Genomic DNA, 22,010 nt, shown 5'->3' with positions numbered 1-22,010 from the left:
TTTAAGTACATTCACCTACAATTAATAAGGCTTATAAATATCATAGATTCATGAATTACTAAGTCATAAATAGTCAGATTCATGTATTTTAGATTTGGTTTATGGTTATTTATACTACTTACTAATATATATGAATCTAGATGTAAAGTATTAAATTTAAATAATACTAAAGAGGAAGTACATTTATCCATAATTAATTGAGTTTATAGATACTATGGATTCATAAATTACTAAATTCATAAATAGTTAAATTCATATAACTTAAAATAAAAAATTTTAATTTTAATTAATATTATCTATAAATCCAATTAATTTCAAATCCCACGATTATATCCTATAACCCAACCAACTTAGCTAGCTCATAAAAACTCTTATAATGAACCAAGCCAACTTAGCCTATTCAAAATCCCAAGATTAAAGACACTTGTCATTCAATTAAACATTTAATTGATCGATAGATTAATTTTTGTTAAATCTTAAAATAATATTATATGATATTGATATGTTGCATTTTGAGATTTAAAATAAATAAAAAAATTTGGTAAAAACTAAAAATTTAGGAAAAAAATCAATTCTCTAACAATTTTTAAAAATCTTTAAAACCATGGGATAATGGTCTATATTTAAAACAATGGTTAAATCTTAAGTGTAAAAAAATATTTCAACATTTCTAGAATTACATTTCGAGACTTTAATGCTTGGATTGAAATTAATTAAGGTTATAATTAGTTACCAAGCGTTTGATTTTAAAAAAGGTCTAAAATTACATGAAAATGAATCTATGAAAAGTTTTACTTTAGGAAGATCTTAATGATAAAGTATTATAATTATTAGTTAGCAAGTATAAAGTGAATCAAATTTATTGATAGAAACAAATTTAAATTTATAATCATAAAAAGATTTTGGTTTTTATTTGAATTTATTTTTTTATATTATCTATGTCTAAAAAATATAAGCTATTCACGTAAATATTATTTATCATACATTCCTATATCTTATAACATATATCATTTAAGAAAAGACAATACAATAATTACAAAATTTTTTTATAAATATCATCTAAATAAATTAATTATTAAATGAACACGTGGCAATTATTTAAAAACTATAATTTTGGAAGTGCATGAAATAATTAATAATTGAAATGTATGTATGCTCGTAAAATTTTTTTTGGAGAGCTTCCATTTGCACTCCAAATTTTACTCTCCACACTTCATTGTTAATAACACACAAAATTCAAACTCAACCCACTCATTTCTACTCTCTTCACCCCATACCCATAATTTTATAATTCCTTTCATATCCTTATTGCCTTGTTCTCTTCTCCTAAATCGATGCAATTCTGAATCCTCATTCTCCCTTGGATTTTTAGTTGAATCAATACAAAAAATCTAAAGTTTAAGATGATATAAGCATTTACAAATAATCCTTTCCAATATAGGGTTATTTTTAATTTTTTGTATTGATTGAACGAGATTAAATAATGTAAATTATTTTTGTTTTTGCGTGAAAATGTGACTCATGAAAATATTTTTCCTAAAAAGGACGGAAATTCATATCCATCTTCTTTTCACAGTTTACGAAAAGTCATTTTTGTTTGCTTTTTGAAGCTTTTGAATATGTTAAATTCTAAAGCTTTTAGAAGTTTAAAGACTTAAATTGCTTTGAAATTTTTTTTGTCTCTGAACATATTAATTGGATATATATATATATATATTCAAAAATTTTCTAAACATTTAAAAAATGCATATCCAAAACGTTTAAAAATTTTACGAAAAGACATATTTGGAAATGTTTTAAATATATTGAATATGTATTTTTCAAAAAATTTAAAATTTTTAGATATATATTTTTAGAAAGTTTTAAAAATTTTTGAATACACATTTTCTTATATACTATAAATTAAGAATAAGTGAATTTTGTTGAGGGATAGAAAAATAATTTCATTAAAGATAATTAAGTAATTTTATTAATTGATATTTTTATCATAAAAATAAATTTTTTTTTTTTTGTCGAGAGTGTGCTTTTAAAAGCTTCCTTGTAATAAAAGAAAAACAAGAAAGAAGAGCATAAGAGAATCTAATCTTGAAACTTTAATTACATGTCTTCCCCACGCGTAGCACACTTTCGGATGAAAGTTAAAAAAAAAAAAAAAAAAAAAAAGAAAAAGAAGTTAAAATTGTGAAAGGGTATTTTAGGGAATAAAAACATTAAGAAAGAAGCGTAATGGGTTAACATTTTTAGATAGCAATACCCCTTTTTTTGTTCTTTCTTTCCTCCCTTTCATCCTCATCGTTTGGTTCCGGCTCTTATTCAGTCATATCTTTATAATCTCTCTTTCTACACTATTGCTTTTTCCGTCTGGCAATCTACGTCCTCGTCTACTCCTCTTCCTTTTATCAAATCTGCTCTTTCACTAAATCTCTGCAAGTAATTGTTGCCATTGCCTGCTATCAATTGTTTTTTTTACTTTTGTTTTATTTTTATTTCCCCTTTCTAATGCTGTTCTGGTTACATGCATGTGAATAAAGTTTTCTTTTTCTATTTTTTTCCGACTTGGAATTTGTTGATTCTGTTCTATGTATGGAAAGTGATTAATTTTATTAGTTTTCCATTATCAGAAAGGAATTTGAATTTGTTATTTTTTTAAATATATGTAGTACTTACTGGGTGTTATCGCGTTTGTTCTTTTCTATATTCCCTGCTTAATGCTTTTATAGTTGTTATGTATGGGCTTTACTTTTAATTGTCATGGTGAAGCTGTTTGCATTCTTATGTTTTTATTTTATTTATTTATTTATTTTTTTAAGTTTTCTAAGACATAAATGCCTGTTTACAAACATTTATTATGTTTGAAAGAGATTTAGAAGCTTGAGATCGCTCTTGTGGATCATGATATAATGATCTGAAATGTTTCTATTTTAGTTGCATGTGCGGAATATTTAATGTTGTTTTAAAGAAATGCCGCTAAAACTATAGTTCTCAAAACAAGATTTAGAAAGGCACCTTAAAGCTTGGATCTTTTTATCTTGTCCCGCTAGTGAAAATTTTTGCTTTTTGTGATTGAAATGACCATTAGCTTTGACTATTATAAGGGTAAATAATAAAAGCAACTATTTTGATAATTATTATGCGGTAGATAGATTACAATGGAGAATATCACTTTTCTCTTGAGGAAAGTGGATTGTCACGTCATATGAACTGTGTTGAATATGAGTTTCAATTATTGGCCAAGCTGTAGGGACCATGGCTTCAGAGATGGTTTAGTGGTTTGCTTTCATCCTTCATAAGATTGTTTTCTTACGTCTTTCATTACACGTGTACAATTTGTCTTAATTGGTCTTGCATTTTGCACATTCCTGCGCAAACATGTCGCTTGTCTTTGATTGTCCTGCGAATTCAATGTCTCAGTTACAATGTTTATATCTTTTGTAGTAACCAAATCATCCCCTGGAGTTAAGATGACATAAAAAAAAAAAAATGGTGTGTTACCACATCAACACTAATGGTGTGTGTTCGGTCTTATGTATTTTTCATATGTATGATGGGAGATTTATATGTGTAGTTACCTGTAAAAATGTTGTAAATGTTTTGGTTAACATGGGACTTACATTGTGGCTGGACAGTCTTCCCTTGAATCTGCATGAATTAATGGGGAGATAACTACTGTTTATATAAGTTTAAAAAGCATTGTTCGTTAAGAAATAGCTTAATATATACTTTTGGGAAACACTCCCTAAAATGTTCTTAAAAGAGAGAGAGAGAGAGAGAGAGAGAGAGAGAGAGAGAGAGAGGTGTATATCCTTGGTGGTATTTATGGAATGTTGAATTATATCTTGGTATCAGATTTAATGGAAATCCGTCCCAAAGGGTTTTTTTTAACCGAATATAGAGAGATGAAAGTATCTTTTTTGGGGATATATCTGATGATAAGAGTTTGCCATTTTTTTAAATTGTTGCATGGAAGATGTTTTAATGCTTATGCTAAGTTTGTCCTCCTTTCCCCATATTCCCCATAAAGTTGGTTAATAAGACAAGTTCTTTTAATGCTAGATCTAGTTAATTAATTTATTGTATTTCATATTAATATATGTTGTTAACACCCTTTTTCTTTGCTACTTAATATTTTAGCTCTGGTACTGCTTTTTTTGTATTTACAGTAACTTACTTAGATTTTCTTTTAGCTGTAAGATTGTCATGTTTAGAAATTCTCAAGTTCAATTCCCTGAATCTTATGATGTTGTTCTGCAGTGTATTTGTGAAACACCGAGAGCCTATGGAACCTAATGGTCATAGGAGAGCAAGGACAAGGGATCCTCTTGTTCAGGAAAACGGGGATGCCGGTTTATCATATTCCGTCGATGAACTAGATCCATGGACTGCATGGGCGTACAAACCTTGTACTATTTCATTATTATTTATTGGTGCATGCTTTCTTATGTGAGTGCACTGCTTAATATATACTTCCTCTTAGCTGCAATTCAACTGTAAATTGTGCAGTTTCTCCCTTGTTAGATTAGCATTCATCTTTTATATTGTTGGTCTGTTATCTTTCCGTACACATAGAATCTTCTTTTATGTCCTAGAACTTTTATCTTTTGGTTTGAATTTATGCTCATGTTTTTGTTGCAAATGGCTGTCAATCTTTTGGTTGTCATCAACCATATGGTTGTCTGTGGATCCTAATTTTGGAACTTGTTTCTGTTGCATGTATATATGTTCTGGAAAGGATTTGCTAAGTAAAGCTTAATTCTCACTTACAATTAGTTTTTCTGCTAGTCTACATCCTATGTAGATATTCTTGATGTTGCTATAGCATCACCAACACGTTCAGTGAATCAAGGTTTTGAGCAAGGGTACGGGGTCTGTTTTCTAAAAAGGACACTATGGTTGCAATGATGCTATGGTTTTGGAGATTGTTTTAAAAATTTTAGGAAAATCTCATGGCAGCCTACATATTTGTTTTGAATCTATATCATTGAACAAATGTTATTCAAACATAGTTGTTTCTTTTTTCTTTTTCCATTTTACCCTTGTAAAAGTAACTGTAATGTAAGGCAAACAATTGTTGTATTATCTATTTGACTAAATGCAGAACCCTGAAATTATACAGTTTTCTTCTATTTAATATTAAGGAAATTTCTTAAAATAGTGTTCTATAAATTTTTCTACGAGGTGGAACTAGTACCATGTCTTTAAGTTGCATCCCACTGTTTAATTTTTTTTCCTAATTCCTATGATACATAACAGAAAACCATAGATAATCTAGATTATTTTATTTTTCTTTGTTTTTAAAGGAATGAACCTCATTCTCTTTTTATTTTAAAATCATTTCTCAATTCTTATATTAGTATTTATTTATTTACTGTCTTTATTGGGCAAGTGGACCCCTTGATCCTGAGAACAGTGAATCTGATGATCTTGTAATATCTGTAAAAAGGTTTCTATTTATTTCTAATGGCATTATACCGTCTTTACGTTTTTACTTGCTAACATATTTTAAGTTGCTCATGTGAGCCTTTTTGTAGGGGTGTATGGGCAATGATTGCAGTTTTTCTAGCTTTTTGCTTGCTGCAGGCTCCTTCTACGTAAGTTGTTAGTTTGATCTTCTTCTGTAAAACTTGGTCTGTTTAACTGTTTGCCATTGGATTCTCTACTATTTGGGTCTTTAAAGATTTACTTGTGCATGGCTTGTGTATCTAGTGGTATAACTAGATTATTTTATTTTAGTGAGTTACTTTGGTTTATGGAGAATTCACTTTTAAAAATTTGGGAGTCCAAATGTCTCTGGAAATTTGTAAGGCTTTGTCATTTTATACGAAAGAAGAAACATGGAGTTAAGTTTTAACAGAGCCATTTTATCATCTTGGCTTGCAGCCCTAGCTTGTTTATTTGGCCTGTAAAAGCCTATTAACTATGTTTGTCTACTTTGTAAACATGGTGCCAATTAAGGTGGTGTAGAATGGTGTAGTCTCCCATTTGACTGAGTACATATACCTTGGTGCATTTCTTTTGCTTGTTTGCATTGGTAGTTAGTAGTAGGTTTAAAGCCTTCCAGCCACATGAGAAAAAATAAATTTTGTGGTATTGATTTGCATTACAATTCTTTTGGTCCATTACAAAACTTCCCGGGAAAGCTACAGTATATATTTTTCTGTAACCCTTTAGAAACACAGAATTTTGAATTTTCCTTTTCTCAGAATATATACCAAAATAAAAGATACTCAAACCATCAGAGTTTTCATGATAAGGAGGGCTGAAAATTTTGCCTTGGAGATTTATCAATGACTTTCAGTTGGTTTCTCTAGGCTATTAAAGCAAATACATTGATTATGTGGCCTGTATTATGCTGGATGAGGAACTAACTAATCTCTATCATCATTAAGTGCTTTTATTGTATAAATATTCACGGTTTTATGTGCATCAAAGTTTTACTTTTGAAAAAAAGCTTGAACCTTATAATGGGGGAGGGGCAGGTGAAATTTAAAGTGGATTATGTATTTGCATTTGCTATAAGATTGCTTTGATCTGGCCCAAACTTTAAATGCTTTTGATAATGTCATAGCAATTCTATTATGATTATGCTGGCTAGAGAAGATGGTGACTGAATTCTATAAATTTTCTTTATGGATAATTATAGAGTTTAATCTGTGTTCCTTTTTTTTGTGTGTCAATGTTTATGTAAATCCGTGTTCTAATCACCAGCATTTTGTATTCGTAAGAACTAACTCATATCTATCATTATTAAGTGTTTTTATTGTATAAATATTCATGGTTTTATGTGCTTCAAAGTTTTACTTTTCAAAAAAGCTTGAACCTTATAATGGGGCGGGGGCAGGTGAAATTTAAAGTGGATTATGTATTTGTGTTAGCTATAAGATCCCTTTGATCTGGCCTGAACTTTATATGGTTTTAATGATTTCATTAGCAATTCTATTATGATTATGCTGGCTGGTGAAGATGGTGACCGAATTCTGTAAATTTTGCTTATGGATAAGTATAGAGTTTAATCTGTGTTCCTTTTTGTGTGTGTGTGTGTGTGTGTGTGTGTGTGAATCTGTGTTCTAATCACCAGCATTTTGTATTTGTATGGTTAGTGGACTGCTAGTTTTATTGCTCTAACAGATCAAGATTTTAAACTTCTTTTCAGGGTCCTTATTCGGCCACATCCTGCAATTTGGCGTTTAGTTCATGGAATGGCTGTTGTTTATCTTGTTGCACTCACATTTTTGCTTTTTCAGGTTAGTTTCCTTATGTTCAGTTTTTATTTCTTTTTTATCTATACGGTTTGTTCAGTGTAATGTGTGTGTTTATATATATATATTAGACGTGCATATTTGCATTTGTCTATAGTAGCTTTTCTATATTTTTTTGGTTGACATTGTGTACTGCACCTGGACTCTTTTGGTTGACCTTAAGAAAACCTTGCAACTCATAATTTGTTAGCATAAACCCTTGCCCCCTTAACAATTTAAAGCTTTTGGTACTGCTTTTGAATCTGGAAGGCTTTTAGTTTCATATTTGTTCTGCTATTATTAATTATATTATAGTTTCTTCATTATTGTTTGCATCTTCATGCAGAGCTTCCAGAAAGATCCTATGGTGCTGATTGTCGCATATATATTCCTGAAAATCCCTCTAGCAGGTTTAAGAATGTTATGTATGAATCTTCTTGCACAACCTGGCTTCTCTACTTTATTCTACTTCTTTTACCTCTGTTTCTTTTGGTATTTATTTTAGATGCACACTTGAGCCTGTGTTTCTGATGCTAATTATCATGATTTTTATTTCATACTTCTGATTTTTGTTATGTATAAAAAAATTATTTCTAGGAAATGCTGTTTGATGAATTTGTTCTAGCCCACATCTTTGGTTGGTGGGGCAAGGCCATTTTAATCCATAATCAGCCACTTCTCTGGGTGCTTTCAATTGGATTTGAGTTGATGGAGGTTAGTTTCTTGAATGGACATGCTTAATGTTTTTTCTTGTCGTTCATTTCCCATTTAGTTGTATTACTATTGGTAAGTCTATGCATGTCCTTGCTGTCTGTTTCTCCGCAATAAACTAACTACTATTATGGCAAATACAGTTTAGCTTCCAACACATGCTACCCAACTTTAATGAGTGCTGGTGGGACAGCATTATTCTTGATATTTTGACATGTAATTGGTTTGGTAAGATCCTGCATTGCCATTTTTGTTTCCCTTTGCATTTCGTTTTTCTTTTCCTTTGTTCACCATTGTGCTGTAGGCTGTAGCATACGAGATTGTCTGCTTTTGAATCATTAAAAGTGATAAGGCCATAGAAGTGTGCACAAGCAACTGAAAAATATATATTCTAATTGACCTGGTGTTGGGAATACTCTATTTTGAGTTTCATTTTCTATCTTTTCAAATGTTTGCTAGAAAGTTGTATGTGGTGTGATAAAATAAAATAATTTGTTGGTGGGGGTCATATTTTCTGCTTTGATGTTATCAAGTATGAATTTCCTCCAATTTTTAGACTAGTTCGGCAGCTGTCAGCTCCATTATTTTGTCATTATTGTTTTTAGTTGTATGACAGAATTTTGCTGCCATCCTATTTGGTATTTCTGGTTCTGCTGATTTTTTCATGTAGTTGTTGATGCTTATATGATATCAATGCTTTTATTCATTACTAGAATATTAGATTTTATGCACACTAAGCACGTTGGTGAAAGAGTAGAAAGAGGAAAGGCTGTGTTCTTTTTCCAAGGCAAAAGGTAGTTCTAAGTGCGTGTGAAACAACAAAACACTTTTAATTTAAAGTGGATCCCAATCATAATACTTAGGAAGGCAAATGACTAATATAACTCTATCTAAATCTGTTATTATATTGTTTTGTTATATTTTTACCTAATTTTAATAGTATAAATGTGGGTGTGGAAGCTCTTTTGTAGCCCTTCATATCATAGTCTCGGTCTGCTTTACTGTTTGCCCGGTTAAGTTTTTCGAAATGTGCAATCTAAGTTGGAAAAGCAGTTTCTCCATGTCTAGATTATCAATTATATTGTTGTGATCTCAAGTAGACCTTGCAATTTGTTTATTCAAAACGTGTGAACCACTGACAATTCATGTATTCATATCGTGTTTTACACACAATTATGTATCACAATTCATGTCAATACGAAGACACAATACATTTTTTTTGGTTTTACTAAAATTTTAAATCTTATCACTTTTTTGTTTTTTTTTTCATATCGTTTTTGTGTCTTGTTATTATATCATTGTATCGTGTTTTAGATTGTTGGGTATATCTCAAGTGCTTAGTCTGTGCTGTTATCATGAATAAAGATTTCACTATTATTTTGTACTTAGTTTCTGGTCTGGAAACAAAGTCTTAATTATTCTTCAGTCTATCTTGAGAATGTGCTTCTGGTTTGCTTGTAGGTATTTGGGCTGGAATGCCTACTGTTAGGTACTTTGACGGGAGAACTTATCAGTGGGTTGGTATAAGTCGCCAGCCTAACATCATTGGCAAAGTATGTTTCTTGTTGTGCAATCACATTTTACAAAATGTGAAAACTGCTGCAATATTTAAACCCTAGTCTGCTTGGAAGTTGAAAGATGGTCCCTTTTCCTTTTATATATGGCTTTTTTTTTTACTTCCGGTTTTTCATATTTTGCACTTGGCTTGGAAACTTAGCTTGGGCTTCACCTTTTAATTGCCTAGTTAGAATTTTTGAAGCTTTCATTGACCAATGTACTTAAAAATTTCGAGACCTGCAATGGTCATTATTGCTCTTTTGCTGCTTCCAAACTAACATTAGGACAATTTACGCCAGCACAGTGGGACAAAGATGAATGGCACCCTCTCCTTGGTCCATGGCGTTTCATTCAAGTTCTCAGCCTTTGCATTGTCTTCTTGACAGTGGAACTTAATACATTCTTTCTAAAGTTTTGTCTCTGGATTTCTCCTCGAAACCCTGTGATTCTGTATAGGTTGATCTTGTGGTGGCTAATAACAGTACCAACAATTCGTGAATACAACTCATACCTCCAAGACCGGTACACTCTCTTTCTCTCTCCATTTGTTTTGGATGCAAATATACATAATGCCAGAAAAATGTTAATAACCCAATGAAGAGTTTTCTTCTTTCACTTGAACACTGGATTTTTTCAGAAAACCAGTGAAAAAGGTTGGAGCATTTTGTTGGTTTTCCCTCGCAATTTGCATTGTTGAGCTTCTCATTTGCATCAAGTTTGGACATGGTATGTTCCAATCCCATACAATATTTGACTAGAGTCAGTTTGAATTATATTAATTGTTTTTACACTAATGATAATGGTATTCCGGTTGATTTTCTCCCCCAGTTTATAATTGCAGTAACCTCTTTTATTTTTCGTTTCCCCACCCAGCAGGTTTATATCCTAAGCCGATGCCAAAGTGGTTGGTGGTTTTCTGGCTGTCTGTTGGAGTAGCCCTTGTTTCATTCATTCTCATTTGGTCTTGGAAACTGCAGCAGAGTTACAGCCAAAAGAGAAGATAATTTTGGCAATGCGGTATCCGTCAATGTCCGTAAATATGTTTCACTTCATAAATTGTAAATGCTTATTCCCAGGGTGTGGATCACAGATTCCAGTGCAACATATTTTATCTTTGTTGTTAGGATGGTGAGAAGTGCTCTTCTAATGTTAGGCCCGCAAGTTCACAATTTGCCACCATTTACCAATGTGGCAAATTTTTCCGTACTTGTCTTGAGTGAAATGTTTCAGATTTAGAAGCTTTTCATACTGTAGTTCTCATTTTTTAGATGCTATTTATTTTATTGGATTTTTCCACCACTTTACAATGTCTTTGGTAGGAGGGAAAAGAAAGAGGGTGAAAGGCAAAAGTACTTATTTTCATTTTTTTTTCATTCCTTTTTTTTTGTTTGGTAGGAGAGAAAAAACAAAGGGAAGGAAAATTTTGTTTGATATCAGAGAAATAGGATGAGGGAAAGGAAATGAGTGGGTTTTGTATTTTTTGAATGATAGACTAATCTTGAATTTAAATAGAGAGGGAAGTCTGCTTGATTCAAAATTTCAAAAAAAAAAAAAAAAACTTGAATGAATGTTTTAATGGCGTGAAGTGAAAAGATTATAAGTGCAGTTGATCCCATAAAAAACTTACATATATGACAATTCAGTAAAAAAAAAAATTATATGCGGGGGATTATTTGCACCCCATCTTTTTACTACACACTCCCTACCTTAACACTCCATTATTTACTCATCATATCCCACATCCAAAACATAAATATACTTAAAACTCAAGCATTCTTTCTCCTTTCTCTTACAGTTCTTTCTTTCACAGCTCAAACTTAAACCCTAAACTCTAAAATTTATAACTTTAAATCAAGCCAAAATTCATCCATTTGAAGTTGAAAGTATAAAATCAAAGGTAAATCATTTTTTCCTTTTGTTTTTTTCTTTTGATTTGGTGTTTATTTCATATGTTTTTTAATGTTGAAATGTTTGAGTTCAGGGTTTCGAAACTTTTGAAAATGTATTTCATAAAGTTTTTAAGTGTTTTCGAAAATTTATGTCTAGAAGATTTTAAAAACTTCTTAAAATTCATTGCCAAAGTTTTCAAAAGTTTGAAAAAAATGAATGTTTAGAAGTATTTAAGAATTTTTGAAAATAAATTTTTGGAAGTTCATAAAATCTTTCGAACATCTATTTTTGGAAATCTTTAAAAATTTCTAACAGTGGATTTCTAGCACTTATAAAAGGTTTTCCATAAAAAACTGACAAGCAAATGTAAGGGTATCTAATTTAACATAGTTTCCTTACTCATACAAATCCACATCCCAAGAATTGTTCATTATAGGTGACTACAACGTTTTCATATGGTCACTAGTATTAGTGGTTCTTTGAAGCTTGGTACTGCTTTGCCCAAGAGAAGAAATTGATGCTTGGAGGAAATGGATAAGTAGTAGAGTGGAGCTTGTCCAAACCATAATTATTTTTTGGAGACAAGCTCCACTTTGCTACTTCATCCACTTCCATTAGGTCATTAACTTCTTATCCTAAGCAAGCAGTATCAGAATTGGTTTCACCACTAACACTAGTGACTATGTGCAGAAAGTTGTAGACATCCATTCCACTCACTTTTGGGGTTTTCATTGCACTAATGATGGCCTAGGTACACTTCAAGAATTGTGTTATGTTTTTTGACTGTTCGTTTCAAGAATTGTTTCTTTTATTAGGGTTTCTCATATTTTAAAGAGTTGGTTGGCTTTCTTTTTTGTAAGTTCCAAGTATATTTGAATTTTTTTAAGGGTAAAATGTAATGACATGCATGCCTGAATCGTGGTGTTTACTAATGGTATGAATGAGAGGGAAATGGGGGTGATTTGATGTGTATGGGATTGAGTGCAATTGTCACTGCTTTAAAATGTAGGATGTTACTAAGGTATTTATTTAAAGTGGTTGGTATTAAGAATTTGTCAATTATCATTGCTTTCAACTTTTTTGAAAAAATGAGGTTTTAAACTTCTTATATTGTATATTGAGAAGAGGGCATTTGTTGCTAGGTTTGGAGTATTTTTGGGGAAGGAAAAGGAGTACAGGACTCCAGGTGAGAAACAATTTCATAGGATAAGGTAAATGAGAAGTCATTCAGCAAAGGTTACTAAATGCATTTAATAGTTTTTTACTTTTCAACCACCCAGAGGTTTCAATTATCCCTTGAAAATTCTTAATTTGTTTGTATCGCTTTTCAATTATATTGTTTCAATACATAGTCAGCGCTAAATTGAGTGGTTTTTAATCGATATCAGATGGATTACTTGTTGACTGTTATGTGTGTTTTACTTTTGGGATTTGGTCTTTATGCTTTGGAGGGAATAGTGAGAGGTTTGATATGGCTCATGAATGATGATAGGAGTGTGGTTGTGCTATGGACAAAAAGAAGGCAGCAGTACTTAGTGTGTTGGTTGAGTTGGTGCTTTTGTTGAACGATGGTGATAGGTGTTGATAAACATAAGTTTGAACATGAATTAAGACAACAGAAGCTGAAACTGAAACAAAGAGCCAGAGCCCTATGGATCATAGGATCCGATCTGATTGCTTTTCATACCATAATGCACCTTACAAGAGGGATTCTCGTTGGGGTTTCAGGTTTGGTATTTTTCAATCATTGAGTTATTTTCTTTCCTCAGCTACTTAAGTGGCTTGAGGGAAAAAGTGTTAATGTATTGTTTTGAAAAAATTTTCTTTTCTCCCTATAATTGTAATGTAAATCTTTAAAGAATGTTGAATGTCATAACTCCATAGAGGAAATTACATGGATCTACATGTCATTTTCAATCTAAGCTATTTGTTTGGGAATTTACTTGGCTAGTTTCACAAATAAAAAAGCCCATGTTTCTCAAGTGTTTTAAGTCATGGTGGTTAAGTAAAAATAATTTCGCTTTAGATATTGTCCTTTAGTTTCACACTAAACGGGAACCTATAACATGGTTATAATAATCACAAAGCAATATTTTCTAACACTAGGAAAATCATTATCAGTAATGGTAAAAGTGCTATCCAGGAAAGGCATGCTTAAACACTGCCTAACCATTTCATTCTACACAAGCCCAAATGGACTAATAGAGAGAATTGCTACTAGGAGTTGAATCAAGAACTGTTTTACTTTCAGAAATCAAACGAAATCAGAATTTTGAAAAAGAAAAAACTTCCAGAAATGCATTTTTTATATCATAGTATTGTATTTTGAAAATGAATTTTCCATATGTTGAAGAAGTTTCTGAAAATAAATTTTTGATAACATTTGTTCACTTTCGAAAATAAATTTATGGTAAATAATTTATTTTTTCAAAAATGAATTTTTGAAACTTTTTGAGCCGTTTCAGATATGTATATCTGGTTACTTTCACATTCTCCCTAAAATTCATTTTCAATAAAAACTATCTAGAAAAAAAAAAGATGAAAGATGTGTGAAGGACAAAAAGGTAATTGATTAATGGATATTTAAGTAATTTCATTAAAAGTAAAATTTTTTAAGGTGTATTGTGAAAAAGTTGAGATGTGAAGAATCACTCTTAAATTATATATACCTTGATTTTGATCATAAATGATGTTTGGATTAGTGGTTAAAGAATTTCAAATTCCAAAAGTTTTTCTTGATATATAAATGGTCAAATTATGGCATTGTATTTTATGAAAATTTGAGATTTAATTCCTCTATGAAATTTATATTCATTTAATAATTTTAATCAAATTTTAAAGTCTTTTAAATTTTTATCGTTAAAAATATTGACATATTAATTGATCATTGACTTAATGATGTAATCGTTGACTTCATATTTGTGACATTTTGATTGATTGATATTATATATAACCTATTAATCTACATCATATTTTTATTTTATTTTTAAAAAATTAATTACAAATTTTTAATTTGTTAATAACAAAAAAAGACTTTGACAAACAAAAAAAATCCCCAAAATTTTTTTTTTCATTTTTCTCTTAACCCTTCTTTCTTTAACTTTTTTCTCTCTCCAAATCTCTCTCTGCCTTAAGAACCAGCCATAGGATAATTCAAAGGGAAATGCCAGGGACAATCGAAAAAATATCTACCTTATACTTTCAATTTTGTGAAACTATTTCATTCACCTTTTGCACTTCAAAACTGGATACTTGTTATCACCAGTTGCTTAATATTTTTGATGTGGTTGTGAGAGAAAAGAACGAAACATTTTAAAAACTTTTCAAATACCAAGTTACTGCATACCATACACTGCACCAATAAAAAGTGAGAAATCTGATGGGAATAATAAATACCATACACATAAGATTACCCTAATTTAAAATATTGGGAAATAGTTATAACTTTAGAATAAAATTTAATGCTCTGATCAAAGAAAAAACTAATAAGACCAAATTTTGACTTAAAACATTTTTCATATTATACATGTAAATAAGATAATTTTAGATGTGATATGATAATACATTATAGAAAAGATATGAAAATGATATATTTCCAAATTTTAATAATATATATATGTTTGACAAAAAAGAAAAAATATATTTTGTATTTAATGTATCGATACAAATTGTAATGCGATAATTTTTATATTTTATACATATTAAACAAGAAATACATAAATAAAAATACATAAATTAGCATGTCTACATAGATTTTTATAGTTCTATTTCAATCCTTTATCACCAAATTATCTATTAAGAAAATTTAATTACAAAAGAAAAGTTTTAATAATATATAATTTTAGATTAAAAAAATTTAATTACAAAAGAAAATTTTTAATAATATATAATTTTAGATTAAAATGATTGCTTATTTTATTTTAATTTTTTATAAATATATTATTTGATATATTGTGAGTGGAGATTTTTAACTTCAACGAAGTTAAACAATTAACACATACCCCTTTTCTTTTTTAATTTTTAATATACCTTAGAGAATATTTGTCCGTCAAAGATGGCAACAAGTCTGAGAAAAGGTGGTTTTTTGCTTGACTCGATGCCTTAATATTCATTCCTGACTTTAACCTAATACGACATCAAAATATTATTTTTTTGATATCTGACTCTGACTTTTATCTGTATATTCATAAATTATAATCAGCTCGACTTTAAATTAATTTAATAATTTTAATTTAATATAATATTCATAAATATTATTTTTAATATAAATAACATTTTAATTATACATAGATATAATATTTTTGTTAAGTTAATATCTTAAATTAAAATATTAAATAATAATTTTATTAATATAATACATATATAAATATAAAATTAAACAAAAAAATATTTTTTATATATTCCCAATTGGGACGGTGCAATATAAAATCTAACTTTGACTCAAACTAGATTTAGAAAAAAAAAAAAAAACCCTTGACTCACCTTTAACTTGACCTTTTATTTAATATATATATATATATATATATGATGTTATTTGATCAGGGTGGGTTGGAATTAGTTAACTACGAGTTATTTTACCATTCCTATATGGCATCTTGCAAATTTTATTTGTAGAATTAAAAAATTTTACTATTAGTATAATTTTTTTTTTTTATAGTAAGAATGCTTTAACATTTGGTGAGTTTGCACTTTAGACTCATTTGTTGTGCTCACTTTCTTTTTTATAATAACAAAAATGACTTAATTTTTCATTTTTAATTAATATCATATAGTGGCAAATTAAGGTTGAAAAAATCAACAATTAAAGAAAAATGTTTAAGTTAACAAAAAAATAATAATAGCAATATATTTATTTTTCTATGTAATAAAGATTTAAAACATTTTTTAGATAAATTGATTGTTAAGAAATTTGAATTAAAACTTAAAAGCATTACTTGAAAAAAATTATAGGTTGAATTTTTTTATTTTTTGAAAAAAAATACAACAAAAGGTTATTTTAATCTTTGTGGAACAATACTAAAATATTGATTTTTATAGATGAAAATTTTTGTCAATAATAACATATTTTCTGTTGGTAATAGAATTACCAATGGAATTTTTTCATCAGTGATAGATAAGTCAATAATACTATTTTGTTGGTAATGTATAAAATCCGTAAGTAATTACTAACAAAATTTTTCGTTGGTAATAAATTCGTCAGTAAACTGTCAATAATCATTCAGTAATCTTTTAATAATCATTAAAATTCTGTCAGTAATAGTTAATATTTCTGTTGGTAATACTTATTTTTCAATTATTTTTAATTATATTTTTTTATAATTTTTATAATTTTTTTCTATTTTTTATTAAATTTATTTTTAAAGCAATTATATAAATATTAAAATATACATAAAGAGAAAAAATAAATAAACAAAACATTTCATTTCATTTATAGAAGAATAATAATATTTTACAAAGTTGTTTACAAATTCTAATTAGAAGAAAATATAAAAAATACATCAAAGAGTGCATAAGGAATTAAAGCTTTGAAGGTATGAATGTTGCCACCAGCAGTTAGATAAAGAATTGTTGTTCCAAAAGGTGCAATCACTTCACAATTGTAGATTTTATTGTAATTTTCACCAATCAAGAGTTAATTCTTGAAGAAAATTGGAAAAGAGTTTCTTTTTTGAATGAAATTATAACTTTCATGCATTTGTTATTTCTCAAATCAATATAATGAAATTATAAATTAAAAGCATTACTTGAAAAAAATATGGGTTGAATTTTTTTTTGAAAAAAATACAACAAAAAGTTATTTTAATTTGTTTGGAACACTACTTGAAAATTGATTTTTATAGATAGAATTTTTTGTCAATAATAATATATTTTCTGTTGGTAATAGTATTACTGACGAAATTTTTCATCAGTGATAGATAAGTCAACAATATTATTCCGTCAGTAATGTGCAAAATCCGTAAGTAATTACCGATAAAATTTTTCATTAGTAATAAATTTGTCAGTAATCTGTCGATAATCCATCAGTAAACCTTCAGTAATCATTAAAATTCCATCAGTAATAGTTAATATTTTCATTGGTAATACTCATTTTTTAATTATTTTTAGTTAGATTTTTGTTTATAATTTTTATCATTTTACTCTACTTTTTATTAAATTTATTTTTAAAGCAATTATATAAATATTAAAATATCCATAAATAGAAAAAATAAATAAATAAAACATTACATTTCATTTATAAAAGAATAATAATATTTTACAAAGTTGTTTACGAATTCTAATTAAATGAAAATATAAAAATACATCAAAAAGTGCACAAAGAGTTAAAGCTTTAAAGCTATGAATGTTACCACCAGTAGTTGGATAAAGAATTGTTGTTCCAAAAGGTGCAGTCATTTCACAATCTTTAACAAGTTTTGCAAGTCTTACTATAATTTTCTTCAATCAAGAGTTAATTCTTGAAAGAAAATTGGGAAAGAGTTTCTTATTTGAATGAAATTATAACTTTCATGCATTTGTTGTTTCTCAATCAATATAATGAAATTATAACTTAAAAGCATTACTTGAAAAAAATATGGGTTGATTTTTTTTTTGAAAAAAATACAACAAAATGTTATTTTAATCTTTGTAGAACACTACTAGAAAATTGAATTTCACAGATAGAATTTTTCGTCAGTAATAACATATTTTTCGTTGGTAATAGTATTACTGATGAAAATTTCCATCAATGATAGATAAGTCAATAATAGTATTCCGTCAATAATGTGTAAAATTCGTAAGTAATTACTGATGAAAATTTTCTTCTGTAATAATTCATCAGTAATCCTTCATAATCATTAAAATTCCATCGGTAATAGTTAATATTTCCATTGATAACACTTATTTTTAAATATATTTTTGTTTATAATTTTATTTTCATTTTATTCTTCTTTTCATTAAATTTATTTTCAAAGCAATTATATAAATATTAAAATATACATAAATAGAAAAAATAAATAAACAAAACATTAAATTTCATTTATAAAAGAATAATAATATTTTACAAAGTTGTTTACGAATTCTAATTAAATGAAAATATAAAATATACATCAAAAAGTGCATAAGGAGTTAAAGCTTTAAAGCTATGAATGTTACCGCCAGTAGTTGGATAAAGAATTGTTGTTCCAAAAGGTGCAATCACTTCACAATCTCTAACAAGTTTTGTAGGTCTTACTGTAATTTTCATTAATCAAGAGTTAATTCTTGAAGAGAATTGGGAAAAAGTTTCTTTTTTGAATGAAATTATAACTTTCATGCATTTGTTGTTTCTCAAATCAATATAAAGGCAAAAAAATTAGTTAACACAACTACAAAACAAAATGCCATATCATCCCATTTTCTCTTGAAAAAATTGAGAACTCAACTTAACAAAGTTTTCTAGAGAAAATGGGTCATTTAACCATACAACCATACAAGTAGATTAAATAAAAATGTATAACTACACAATTGCCTATACATAGAATCAACAGAGGATTAAAAGTCTTTAACTTCAAAAACTTAAGCATATATAAATATAGTGGTTGAAAAATTATTTTATCCTTTCAAATTTAGGTAGCTCAAATATCCAAGTACAAAGAAAATTTATAAAATTAGAAAACCTACATAGCAAGAGATGAATGTTAAAATTTAAAGTAGCATTCCTCAAAATTAAAGTATCAATAAGCGTATTATGTGTTTAAGATCATGTTCATGCTATTGCATAATATCCTTTTAGAACAAGAAAAACACAAGCAAGATAAGAAAACATCTTGTGATCTTGTTAAACTATTGAAAGCAATTAAGCATTCATAGGTTAAATGTTTACATTATCCAAATTTCTTGTAGATAGCCTATGTATCAGATTCACGTGCTTATAGGACTTTTGCACCCTCAAGAAGGTCCAATCAATCAACTAACCAACACCATTAGCAAAATAGCCAAATCCCACATGTCTAGTGTTTACATAATCTTGAGAGTAACAAAAAGACCAATGGGCACAACAAACAATTGATAATAATCCATGCTTTATTGCCAAAAGCATTGGGTTAAAGGAAAGTTAGAGATAAAAACCATGTGGCATTAGGTAGAAGTAGTTGCATCACTAGTAAAGTAAGAAAGTTTTAGGAGCAGTTGAGGTGGTTGTAATGGTTTAAGGTAAACACGTTTTCTTTGACAAAAGTTGCTTGCCATAGAAAAACCAACACCCTTAAATAACCGTGAGTCATCCCAAATAAAACTCTATAACATTAGGCGTCTAATTTACTACACTTACCAAGACCACTGGATACAACTAATACCAAAGATACTATATATTATTGGCTTAAGCTATTGGAAAATAAATGTATGTTTGTATTTATCAGTACTCATTATCATAAGAAGCCACAAATCCTTCAATGTTAACATTTAGGTATCTCTTCCAAACGATAGTTCTTACAGAATAACAATATGACTTTTAAGCTTTATCTAACAACTAAGCATACTTCACAGTAGAAGCCAAATGCTAGTAAGTATCAATTTGAAAAGCTTTGACTCAACTATATCTTAACATTGCAAATAGTAATAGATAGTAATGAATGCATGAAAGATGCATAATTTGTTAAAATAGAGGTGTTATTCTACTTGAAAAAATTTATATAGGTGACTGCTTCTTCAAAGCACTTATCTATTCCATGATTAAAATAAAGCTTTAAAACACAATACGGCTAAGGAAATGATGAATTAGGTTATTTGCTTTAATAATGGTAGGAAATGATGATTGTAAAAAATAAAAATTTGTCTCATACAAGATTTTATTTGAGAAAAACCTACCAATATGAGTATTGAAATGAAGCAACAATGATAATTAGTTCAATTTGAAACAAAGTAATGGTTTTGAATAATTTCAATTATGTCATAGCTACATAGAATTTTGATTGTTTAAAAAAGATAATCGTTGCAAATCTTGTGAGCATAATGAAGCAAGAGATGCTTTACTGACACATGTATGTTATCTTTGCTTAGACAAAGTTAAAGGATCAATTATTTTCTACTAGTTAAGGTTTAAAACAATCTGAAGACACTTATAATAGCTCAAAGAGCAATACATTTTGATTGGGTTTGAAGTGGTTTTAATCGTAATATAAATTACAAATTAATTATACATTTTTAATATGTTTGAAGTGGTTTACTATAGAATTACACTTCATTGACAACTCTAAAGTTTTGACCCAACATGAAATTTTTCCTTCAATATGTAGGTGCACACCAATACATACATACATTAAGCAAGAGCAAGAAAGCATGAAGGACATAAAACAATTCCATATAAAAGAAATATTAAAATTAATGACTTCAGATACACATAATTTTTTTTTATTTCAAACACATCAAATATGCAGAAGAGGATTGATGAACTGAATGTCAAGAAAATTTTTTGATTTCAAACACATTAGACACATAATGGCAGGATGAAAAACAAATATACCTACAGGAGCGATGGTGGGATGACAGTGCGATAGCGACGATATGACAAAGGGAGAGCGACAATGGGTTAAAGAGAGAGAAAAGAGTTTGGGTTAGGCATTATGTGAGAAAAATAAAAAAAGGGTTTGAGAATTTTAATTTTATACAAATTACTGAATTAATTTTTTTATAAAAAATTTTATCGATGAAAAATTTCATTAATAATCCATCAATTAAAAATTTTATCTACGGAATACTAATGGATATTTTTAATCAATAAATCTCGTGTCACTTATTGCATCAAAATCTCTACCAATGATTTTTTATTTGTTGAAAAATTTCATTGATAAATTCATAATAATTTTTTCTTATGATCTGTTGGCAATTCATCCTAAAAAAATTTTATCAATAAAAATCTATCGATACTTAACAATTTTTTTGATACTGAAAGCATTTGAGGTAATCCAATCAACTCACATGCCAAAAACCAAAAAGAGCTTTGACTACCGAAAAGTTTATAACCATCAAAACGGGTGACCACTTTTTAATTATAAAATATGAACGACTTGGGTTCACAGAATTCGTAGCGTTGGAATGCGGGTGTCTTTTCGACTGCACCTGGCATTCCCCTAACCCAAAATTTGACAAACCTCCATTGTACAAGCCGCCATCCGTCATCGGCGACCATGGCTGCCGGTGACAATGGTCGCCGATGACAAGAAACCTTAAAATCCCTTTTCGATTCCTCTCACTCCCTTCTTCATTTTGGTCAGATTGAATTTTTTGAAAATCCTTTAAATTTCCTTAGATCTAAGTTAGAAAGTCAAGATTGCCGTTGCTATTTCTGTCCCCTTCCGCCTCTAAATTTCTCATGTCTTCTTCCTCTTACCTAACCCAAAACTTCCCGATAAAAACCCAAACCACAACCCTTCTACCAAGTGCAGAATGAAAGGAAAAGGGTCATGAAGACAGTGTACAGTGTTTGTGTGTTTATTTTTAATGGGTATCCTGTACAGTGCTGGGGCGGGATGTCGATGGCACGTTTGGTAGCAGAATGTAAAATTGGTATTTACTTTTTTATGTTGAGGTTCGTTTTTTAATGTTTACCATTACTTGTAAGGAAGGTGTGTATGTTACAGCTTGGTTGTGACTTGTTGAAAC

The 22,010-nt window shown here is 28.9% G+C and overlaps 1 protein-coding gene across 1 annotated transcript; it reads left to right on the top strand.

Moving 5' to 3' along the window:
• Positions 1-2,249: 2,249 nt before the first annotated feature.
• Positions 2,250-10,865, top strand: LOC111317773 (L-serine--phosphatidylethanolamine / L-serine--phosphatidylcholine phosphatidyltransferase-like). The gene is made up of 10 exons (XM_022920173.2): positions 2,250-2,430; positions 4,252-4,440; positions 5,505-5,588; positions 7,151-7,241; positions 7,833-7,949; positions 8,090-8,174; positions 9,408-9,499; positions 9,808-10,025; positions 10,141-10,229; positions 10,380-10,865. The coding sequence occupies exons 2-10, from the start codon at positions 4,277-4,279 to the stop codon at positions 10,505-10,507; spliced, it is 1,068 nt and encodes a 355-aa protein (XP_022775908.2). The 5' UTR covers positions 2,250-2,430; positions 4,252-4,276; the 3' UTR covers positions 10,508-10,865.
• The last annotated feature ends 11,145 nt before the right edge of the window (positions 10,866-22,010 follow it).

The sequence above is a fragment of the Durio zibethinus genome, chromosome 2 (genome assembly GCF_047325235.1).
Source record: "Durio zibethinus cultivar Kanyao isolate XHJ-2024 chromosome 2, ASM4732523v1, whole genome shotgun sequence".
Lineage (NCBI taxonomy): Eukaryota > Viridiplantae > Streptophyta > Magnoliopsida > Malvales > Malvaceae > Durio > Durio zibethinus.
Note: the sequence above shows the minus strand (reverse complement) of the source record. Positions and strands in the feature narration are given on the sequence as shown.

Coding starts and splice junctions, on each gene's coding strand:
- LOC111317773 (XM_022920173.2), top strand. CDS start 4,277: ATGGAACCTAATGGTCATAGGAGAGCAAGGACAAGGGATCCTCTTGTT. Junction 8,175..9,407: donor TTTGACATGTAATTGGTTTG/GTAAGATCCTGC, acceptor GTTTGCTTGTAG/GTATTTGGGCTGGAATGCCT. Junction 9,500..9,807: donor AGCCTAACATCATTGGCAAA/GTATGTTTCTTG, acceptor ACGCCAGCACAG/TGGGACAAAGATGAATGGCA.